The sequence below is a fragment of the Toxotes jaculatrix genome, chromosome 6 (assembly GCF_017976425.1).
Source record: "Toxotes jaculatrix isolate fToxJac2 chromosome 6, fToxJac2.pri, whole genome shotgun sequence".
Classification (NCBI taxonomy): Eukaryota; Metazoa; Chordata; class Actinopteri; family Toxotidae; genus Toxotes; species Toxotes jaculatrix.
The window spans coordinates 4,912,837-4,922,827 of record NC_054399.1 but is presented as its reverse complement, the minus strand read 5'-3'; the positions used below and the strand labels follow the sequence as shown (position 1 = coordinate 4,922,827).

Below are 9,991 nucleotides of genomic sequence, written 5' to 3'. Positions count from 1 at the left end.
CCAGTGTTGCAAAGGTTTTGTTTCATTTTTCCAGACTCTGGCAGAAACAAAGGGAAACCTAACTTACAGCGTACATACATTTCTTTGACTTGAAAGGTAATTACGTCAGACTTAACCATAAAGTGCACAGTGTCTGCTTTCTAGAAGCTGATGTGTCTGTTTCCCAGAAGTGTCATGCTGAAAGCGGTCCTCGCAGCAGCAGAAGCAGCAGCAGCAGCAGAGAGTGGGTTAGGTGGGAGGGTGGGGTTTGGGGTCTAACCAGGTCGCATCAAGAGTTGTTGCTCCGTTTAATATAACCAGACTAAAATGAATCACTGAATCAGCAAGTATCTCTGTCAATTACTCTGTTTCTCACAGTCTCCATTCTTTCTGCTGCATAATGGAGGTTGTTGTGGTCGTGATGACTGATTACACAAACATGTCATTTTCAGTCATACCTGAAAATGACAAGGAAGTTCTCAACCTGAAATAAATGACATTACTCAACATAGATTTTTCTCTTTGCACAGCAAGTCTTGTGAATGGAGCTTTAATTTGAAACTGAAACGTATCTTTTGTTAATTCATGAATTAATTTGATCTTTTCTCTATTTAACTGTATCATAACATACTCATATCGAGCTACTGTGAGTCCCACTTCTCATGTCTAAGAGTATGTTCAATTTGACCAAAAACACATAGCGTGTCATCGTAAATGTCTCAGAAATAGTAGGCCTATTTTTTTCCAAAATTATTTTGGACATTATTTTAAAAAATGCTGTTACAATTACCATAGTCATTTTGTTCGTATGACCCACTACCACCACAAGGAATCCTTTGAATGAACACAGGACACAAGAGGTTTCTCTAAATAATTCACTGTAATGCAAAATACAGAAAAACATGGACCATTATATTTCATGATCTGAAAATATCACGTGTCACAGTCTTCGTCAGAGGAAGAGTAACATTCTAGCCCCAGGACATGACCAGTCCTCTCCTCTGTTGTGCTGGTGCTCGATGGTTTCTCACGTATCCTCTCTGCTGCTTCACAGTCTGACTTACATTGTTTCTGTCCAGAAACCAAAACCATTGTTGTCCCGTCATTGTTCTCTGTGTCTCTGATCTGTGATGAAAATATTTGTCCTGTTGGAGAATTATTGAGGTTTGGCAGGCCAGACTGCAGCACCCTGGCTAGGCTCTGTGTTTGAGAGGAGCTGAGCTGAACTGACGGTCCTCTGAACGCAGCAGTGGCCACTGCTAGCCGTGTCCTGTCAAAGGAGAGGGGCTGGTCCTGGTCTGCACAGATTGCCTCTGAGGATTCTGGCATCAGGTTGGTGGGGACAGGGGTCTGAAATCTGGTCTCTGAACAGCTGCAAAGTCCCTGCCTCTCAGTGGCTGAGGTTTTGTGACATCCCGTCCAACTGCTGGCCAAGTCACTCTCAGCTCCACTGCACTGACTGCTGTCCTCAAGTGACTCACTGTAGCGCAGGTTTTTAACTGTAAGCGAAAGTGACGACACAGAGAAATGAAAGGACAGGGAACTGTCAGCTGCTGGTGTCTTAAAGCAATAGTTCACCTAAAATTAAAAATATGTCAGAAAACTTTCAAAGTAGATTTGTAGAAGTAATAACAATAGAACATAATAAAAATGAATGTTTTGTAAGCTAATGTATACTGTATATATTTTATTTGTTTATTTAAAAAAAAGGGCAGGCTCTTCAGCTATCTCATGGTCAGTGTTGAGGTTTACTTTTATGGTGACAGGTATGCAACATCAACCACTGTCACGTACCACAGAATTTACAGACTTATTTGCAATGCTTATTTATCTGTAATTGTATTGCTGTTCATAAGTACTGGACATGTGGCATGTGTCCAGGACAGGCTCTTGGCATGTGACATATAACATGTGTCCAGCATTATAGATATTATTTCGCAACAGCTTTTACAGTATGTAAGGTGAGACATGACCTTTAATACACTGACCGATGCTCGGAGAGTCTTGTGTCTCTGCTCTCCTTTTGCAGTATGCTCGAGGAGTCCATGGCTTATGTTTACAGGAAGGGTCAAGTACTCGTAGTTTGGCAATGAAGCTTTTGTACTCTTTCTCTAAGGCCTCAATGTGCAGCTGGAACTCAGCTATCTTCCTCTCTGGGTAATGAGAAAGCTGGGATTGCTAAGAGGGAAAAGACCGAAACAGACAAAACAGGAGACTTAAGCCATCAGCAACCACTTATAATTACACTGGGATCTATTTTTCACATTGCACAGATTCACTTACTTGCAAATAATACTCTATTTCATTCTTGATGCTGGGGATCCACTTTTTCACAGAGGAAGCTGAATTAAGAGCGGACTGTAAAAGAAAGGGTTTGGCTGAAACAAGCTGGTCCAATTAAATATGGGGTGAACAAATGAATTACTTCTTAATTACCAGCTTAGGTCTCCGCTCATGTGCATCTTTGAGGCGTCCCTCTGTACAGGAATTAATAAAAGATTTATTGAACAACCGTAGCTTAGTACTACTGTGGCTAACAGTTAGCATTCATTAGCTCTCCGCTCAGCGGGTTGTTTTTATCGGCCAAAAGTTGATTAAACATCAGTGTTTGCGGCGGTTACGAGCTGCTTACCCTCTCTCTCTTTCTGGAGCCACAATCTGTTCAACCTCCCTTGTTGCTTCTCCTCGTTTCTCGCCATTAGAACCTGACTCGTGGAAACAACAAAGCCACGTGACACACCGGTAGCCCTCACGTGACACCAACACAGCGCGTACGGTACAGCGTCATTGAAAGTGCACTTCCGGTCATGTGCAAATACCTATAAGAGAACGCCTTTCTTGAAAATACTCCAAATATTTTAATTTAAAACTTTAACTGAGACGAATTGGAAAACGTTTTTAATAAAAAGTCTTGAAAAAAATGTACTTACTTGTAATATCATAATGTTTGCAAAGTTGGGAAGTTTATGTGTTTTTCTTTTGGCAGATAAGCCAGTAACGATGTCACATGATGCAATTATTAACATAAAACTAAAGATTAAATTAATTATACAGTTAAAAGGTGTTGCCAATCAGATTTGTGCCTTGTGTATTTTCATTACAGGAGTCAGAGCTAAGAATCTTTTGAATTTTCTTAAAGATAAAACAAACTTTGATCAAGAGGTACTCGGACTGTCCTGCCATCACAGTAAAAAAAAAACAAAAAATGGTGTGGTGGTGGAGTGTCAATATTTCAGAGTCAACCTATTTTAACCTAGATAGAGTATTTACAACTCAGTGGAGAGTAAACCAGCTCTAACAGTAGAGTTAAAAGTCAGCGTAAAGTTCTGCAGACATGCAGTGAAAAATTCAACTCTACAGAGTGATATTTGGTGCCAGTCTGCGTGCGATCTGCGGGAGCTCTGCAGCACATCCACAGTCAGGGTAAGTAACGTTAACATTCCCATGCTGGTAACGTTGTTAATAATTAGTTTTTCAACTAAACAGGGTTTTATAGCTTCACTGGTGTCGATTGAGGACATGTTGGCAACATGTACCCATTGGTTTGATGGTATTGTCGAGTAGCTACATACAACATACAACAGTCGCTATCAGTTCAGAAGTTCGATATCTTCTCATTAAGATGCACCTATATAACGTGTTCACTGTGTGTTTTTTTCTGAATGCTGCTGAGATAATAATATCGCCACCTCTTTTATGGCATAGTTTTAACAACCAAATGGTCGTTTATTGGTATGTTAATAATCGTTCGCTCATAGAAGCTAATTAGCATCCATGCTAGGCGAACGAACTTTATCAAGAAGTGGGTGATGCTCTCTCTGTGTTAGGGCTGAATGATTTATCGTCTTCTTAACGAAATTCCGATTTCACACAACGCGATCATGTGATCGCCAAAGCTCCGTTTTTTTTGCACTGCTCCTAACTGACCCAGGATCTGCTGTGCCAACTGTTTTACACATACATGCCGTCTCCCTACCTGCCAAGCTCACCAATCAGAAGCGGCATGCTGCTCGAGGACAGGTCACTCTATCGCAATCAATACAACCTGCTCAAAGCAAGATTTTGTTGTCTTTCATGTCGACAACCTGCATTAGCACAGGCCTTTTCTGGTGAACATATTCATAAATTTTAATAAATGCTTTTACTGTAAGATAAGATAAATCTTTATTGTCATTGCACAATCATACTTTGTACAAAGGTACAACGAAATTGAGGTACTGTCCCACATCAGTGCAAAAGAAAAGACGAAGAAAAAAAAAACTAAAATAAAATAAATATATCCAGGAGAGAAATATACAGTGTATACAGAATATATGCAAGGACAGTGAACATGGTTTATTGCACATGGTCTGCAGTCGGAAAGGTGGCTAGGATCAAGGATCAAGGATCAAGGAACTTTATTGTCATACCAGGACATTTACATGTTATGGTACGAAATTAGTACTCAGGTCCCAGTTTAAGCCATTCAGAGCCGTGAACAAAATGAAGTATAAACATAAGGGCAGTAGTATAAACATTAGAGTATAAACATTAGAGTAGAAAAATAAAATAAATATAACATTAGAGAAATTAAAATAAACATTAGAGTAGAAATATATAAACATTGTGAAATTAAACAATTAGCAATTAAATAGAGTAAAAAAAATAAGATAAGATAAGGTAAGCCGAAGTTAGCACGTGCATAAACACTCATGTGCAAGTGGGAGGTAGTGGTAGTGCAGAGGTCGCCATGTATTGCACCTAGGGAACAGATAAAGTGTTGTAGTGCAGGACTGTCAGTGTGTGGTGAGGGGGGGAAGGGGGGGGGGGTCTACAGGGCAGGGCTAGAGTTCAGCAGTCTTACAGCTTCAGGGAAGAAGCTGTTCCTGAGCCTGGTGGTCCTGCTCCGGATGCTCCTCAGCCGCCTGCCTGAGGGGAGGGGTTGGAAGAGACTGTGTGCGGGATGGGTGGAGTCCTTCATGATGCGGAGGGCCCTCCCTCTGCATCGTGCTGTGTAGAGGTCTGAGGTGGTGGGCAGGCTGTTCCCCACAGTCCTCTGTGCAGCCTTTACCACCCTCTGCAGAGCCTTCCTCTCAGCAGCAGTGCAGCTGCCATGCCACACAGTGATACAGGTGCAGAGGACACTCTCCACCACACAGTGGTAGAAGCTCCTCAGGATTGAGCCTCCAAGTCCAGCTCGCCGCAGCTTCCTGAGGAGGTAGAGGCGCTGGTGGGCCTTTCTAACCAGATGAGATGTGTTGGTGTTCCAGGTGAGGTCCTCGGTGATGTGTACACCCAGGTACCTGAAGCTGGAGACCACCTCCACAGCTGCTCCTCCGATGTGCAGGGGGGGGAGAGGGCGCCTGTCTCTTCTGAAATCCACCACCATCTCCTTGGTCTTTTTCACATTGATGCAGAGGTTGTTGTTTCTGCACCACTGCTCCAGATGTTCCACCTCCTCTCTGTACTCTGACTCATCGTTGTCAGTGATGCGTCCCACTACTGCTGTGTCGTCCGCGAACTTCACTATATGACAGCTGGGGTGTCTCGCCGAGCAGTCATATGTCAGCAGGGTGAACAGGAGGGGGCTCAGCACACAGCCCTGCGGCGAGCCAGTGCTGAGGGTGATGGAGGAGGAGATGGTGTTGTGGATTCTGACAGTCTGTGTTCTGCTGGTCAGAAAGTCCAGGACCCAGTTCCCCAGTGTGGGACTCAGACCGAGGAGGGAGAGCTTCTGTACCAGGGTCTGTGGAATGATGGTGTTGAAGGCTGATGAGAAGTCCAGGAAGAGCAGACGGACATATGAGTTCCTGCTCTCCAGGTGGGTGAGGGTTGTGTGGACCACTGATGAGATGGCGTCATCAGTGGAGCGGTTCTTCCTGTAGGCGTACTGGTGGGGGTCCACAGTGACATCGATGGAGTTTTTGATGTGGCCCATGACCAGCCTCTCAAAGCACTTCATGACTACCGGGGTCAGAGCTATGGGTCGGTAGTCATTGAGGCCTGTCACTGTGGAGCACTTAGGGACGGGGACAATTGTGGCAGTCTTTAAGCAGGAGGGGACAGATGCCAGTGACAGTGAGGTGTTGAAAATGTCCGTCAGCACCTCAGACAGCTGATGAGCACAGTCCCTCAGAACCCGCCCTGGGATGTTGTCGGGGCCTGCAGCTTTGTGGGGGTTAATTCCTATCAGGGTTCTCCTCACATCAGCTGTGGTCACTCTGAGGGGTGTGTCACCAGGTGGTGGTGTGAGTCTGGTGCAGGAGGGGGGTGAGTCAGGATCCTCGAAGCGGGCATAGAACCTGTTTAGTGCCTCTGGCAGGGAGGGGTCCAGTGGGCATTGTGCATCCCTGGTGTTGTAATTTGTGATGCACTTGATGCCCTTCCACATGCTCCGGGGGTCGTTGGAGGTGAAGTGACCCTGAATTTTCTGAGCATATGTGGCTTTGGCCCTCGAGATGCCCGCTGTCAGTTCTTTCCTCGCCACTCTCAGCGCTGATGCCTCACCTGCCCTAAACGCAGCATCCCTAGCTTTCAGCAGAGCTCTGACCTCAGCATTCAGCCAGGGTTTCTGGTTTGGGAAGCAGGTTACTGTCCTGGTGGTGGCGACATCATCAGCACACTTAGAGATGAAGCCGAGGACGGAGGAGGTGTATTCCTCGAGGTCCACCTCTCCCTCATATGTGGCTGCCTCCCTGAAGACCTGCCAGTCTGTGCATTGAAAGCAGTCCTGTAGCACAGAGGCTGCATCACTGGGCCACACAGTGACAGTCTTCTTTGTTGGCCTGATCCGTCTCAGCAGTGGGCGGTAAGCTGGCGCAAGCAGGATGGAGATGTGGTCGGAGAGGCCAAGAGGGGGGCGGGGGAGAGCTCTGTATGCATCCTGAATGTTAGTGTACACACAGTCCAGAATGTTATCTCCGCGTGTGGGGATGGTGACATGCTGGTAAAAACTGGGCAAAGTGTCGGTCAGTTTCACGTGGTTAAAGTCTCCCGCAACCACGTAAAACGCCTCCGGGTGCCTGCTCTGCAACGAGCTAATGGTGTCTTGTAGCTCCTGTAATGCTTCGTTAGCATTAGCGTTAGCATTAGCACCCGGCGGGATGTAAACAATGGTGACGAACACCGCGGTGAACTCCCGTGGCAGATAGTACGGCCGACATTTCACTGTCATAAGTTCTATCGCCTCAGAGCAGAAACTTTTTACCAGTCCACAGTTTGTACACCAACCTTCATTCACGTACACACAGAGTCCTCCTCCCCGTGTTTTCCCTGACCGGTGGTCACGGTCCGCCCGGAAAAGCTGTAGTCCGTCGATCTGGAAGGCTGAGTCCGGCATGTTGTGGTTTAGCCAGGTTTCCGTGAGGCAGAAAACAGCACAGTTCCTCATCTCCGTGGAAACACTCAGCCTCAGACGTAACAGATCCACTTTGTTGTCCAGGGAGCGGACGTTGGCCAGAAAGAGAGTTGGAATCGGCGGCCTGCTGGCCTTCAGCCGGACTTGCACGCCTGCTCGCTTTCCTCTCTTTTGTTTTCGGGAGCATCGCTTCCTCTTGCTGGCTGCTCCCCGTACTCTGCTGCGCCACTCCGTCGTCCTCAGGAGCCCCAGTCTTCCGAGTGCGGATTTCAGCGTCGGTGGGATTGTGGTAACCGAACTATCTCTGATGGTCTTTAGTTCGGTAGAGCTGTACCTTACACGTGAATTTAGCGCTAAACTACTGCTAAAAACGGCCTCGAAGTGGGAAAAGTAAGGCTTAATCCTGGGAGCTCGAGAAGCCGCTGCATCACTGTGCGCCGCCATCTTGAAGATGGCGGCTAGTCAGATGAAGTAAGGTTATGTGTTTGCATTTCCCTGTTGTAAAAGCTAACCCTGGATGTATGTATATATTTCCATCTGATAGGTTAGATCACAGCAATTTAGTAATATTGCATCATATGATGAATATGTAAAAAAAATAACACTACAGAGAAATAAAATGTAAGCATTGTTACACATTAGAGTTTAATCTTTAAACTACATTTGGAGTAAAAAATAGTTCCATAAAGTGTAATCATATTATTCTGAACAGTGTGAAAAAAGCCACAGTTAGGGTTAGGGTTAAATATTTTTACACATTTCATTGTTAATTTTGACACAGAATTGAGTAGAATTAACCCCAAAAAGTTGACACTGGCCTTAAATTGTTCTCTAATTTCAAGTGGGACCAAATGTTATCTGTAACAGAGTTAAATTCAGCTCTCTAAGAGTTAAACTGACACTCTGTTTTTTTACTGTGTAGGACCGCAGACCAACATGCAACATCATGTTGCATATTATGAAACAGTCAAAATACAGTCAATAAGCTTCATGAGAATTATCTGGTCACATGTGGTTCCACCCTGTGGTTGCCCTGGCTGTGTGAATTATCTTTATAGGGTATGAGAATATATTTTTATGCTTTTCATTATGCCACAACTCTCTTTCTCTCATTCTGTTACTCATAATTCAGTTGAAGAGTTTTTTTACCCTGTGTTATGGCCTATTTTATCAAATTAGCTAAAGAAAAATTTTAAAACCTAACTTTACATTTTCACCAAATCCATCACCTCAGTCATCCTCTCCACCATCACAAACTGCCTGACAATGGATGGACAGCAGCTTCCTGAAACTCAAGAGCAATAAAACAGAACTCATCATCATCGGACCCAAAGCTCTCTTCCCCTCTGCCCAGGACTTCTCCCTCCTCACTTCTCCTCCACAGACATACATACAAACTCCTCCTCATCACCTACAAAGCCCTGAATCCCCCCCACCACCACCACCTTACTGATCTTCTCCATCGCCATTCCCGCACACACCGTCTTCAATCTGCGGACTCCAACATCCTAGCCCCAATCACCAGAACCAAACACCAAACCTTGGGGGACGCCACTGCTGCCCGACCCTCTGGAACTCTACAAATTTGATCATTATTAATAAAAATGCGTTGCTCCGTAAGTGTGAGAATATTTGAGTCATAGAACGGAAAAGTGATGTTGGTGGGAGGAGGGGGGTGGTTTGCCATTTTTCCCCTCTAAACAATCCGGCATGCAAACTTTACTAATTAAAACAGAAAACATAGCAGTTTGAGGTGATATAACAAAAACGGCCAACATTTCATGTCATTCTCTCGCTCTTTCTGATACTCATAATTCAGTTCAAGACTCTTCTAACTGCCTATCTGATTGGCCAGATTGGCCCAGATATTTGTTCATGACATGACTGATCCACTCTTAAGTACAGCTTCTGTGTCATTGTCATTAGACCGTGAGTGTTTTGGGTATCCAAAATGTTAATCTGCAGACATAACATTCAGTCCAACACCCATCCCTGGCTGTAAAATGGGAGCAGTGGTCAACCCTCGGCTTGAGATGATGTATCAGAATCAGCATCAGGACAAAAAGGGGAAAGTGCATCCCTGCTTCTAACCATCTGGATTTAAAAAAAGAAGAAGAAGAATCAGTACACTGCACATTTAAAAATGCTTTTAACCTGTTTTCAAAGTTGCAACTCTATTTCCTGCTGCAAGAAGACACCGATTTGATTAACTTAATTTGATTAAGATTAAGTTCCTGTCCTTTTTTCACTCAGAAATTGATTCAATACATAGACAACTTGCCTCCACCCACTCCCTCTCAGAACCAAAACTCAACCCATCTACCAGTCACAGCCTTTCATCCTTCTCACCCTTATCCCCATTTGACATCTCTAAACTTTTTTCCACCGCGAAACTCACCACCTGCCAACTGGATCCCATCCCATCACCCCTCATTAAAGCCTGTCTCCCCTCTCTCATCCAACGCATCACCAGCATCATAAACACTTCCCTCATAATTGGTTCTATCCCACCTTCACTCAAACTTGCTGCTATCCTAAAAAACCTCTCTGACATATTATACGCCGCCATGGACTTTATTTTCACTGCTATGCTGATGACACACAACTTTACATCTTGTTGTTCAACGTCTTTGAGTATCCGGAAAAGCTCTATACAAATTTGATGTATTATTATTA

General features: G+C 44.6%; 1 protein-coding gene across 1 annotated transcript; it reads right to left on the bottom strand.

The window, feature by feature from the left end:
- Positions 1 to 846: 846 nt before the first annotated feature.
- Positions 847 to 2,737, bottom strand: si:dkey-86e18.1 (uncharacterized protein LOC557342 homolog). Its single transcript, XM_041040601.1, has 5 exons — positions 2,612 to 2,737; positions 2,416 to 2,456; positions 2,263 to 2,337; positions 1,968 to 2,157; positions 847 to 1,478 (listed from the first exon to the last, which is right to left on the bottom strand). The coding sequence occupies exons 1-5, from the start codon at positions 2,676 to 2,678 to the stop codon at positions 913 to 915; spliced, it is 939 nt and encodes a 312-aa protein (XP_040896535.1). The 5' UTR covers positions 2,679 to 2,737; the 3' UTR covers positions 847 to 912.
- Positions 2,738 to 9,991: the final 7,254 nt, after the last annotated feature.

Bases quoted from the DNA above. Each gene is read 5' to 3' on its own strand.
- si:dkey-86e18.1 (XM_041040601.1), bottom strand. From the start codon at position 2,678: ATGGCGAGAAACGAGGAGAAGCAACAAGGGAGGTTGAACAGATTGTGG. The intron at 2,338-2,415 runs GTAATTAAGAAG...TTTCTTTTACAG, and splicing joins ATGAGCGGAGACCTAAGCTG to TCCGCTCTTAATTCAGCTTC. The intron at 2,158-2,262 runs GTAAGTGAATCT...TTTCCCTCTTAG, and splicing joins AAATAGAGTATTATTTGCAA to CAATCCCAGCTTTCTCATTA.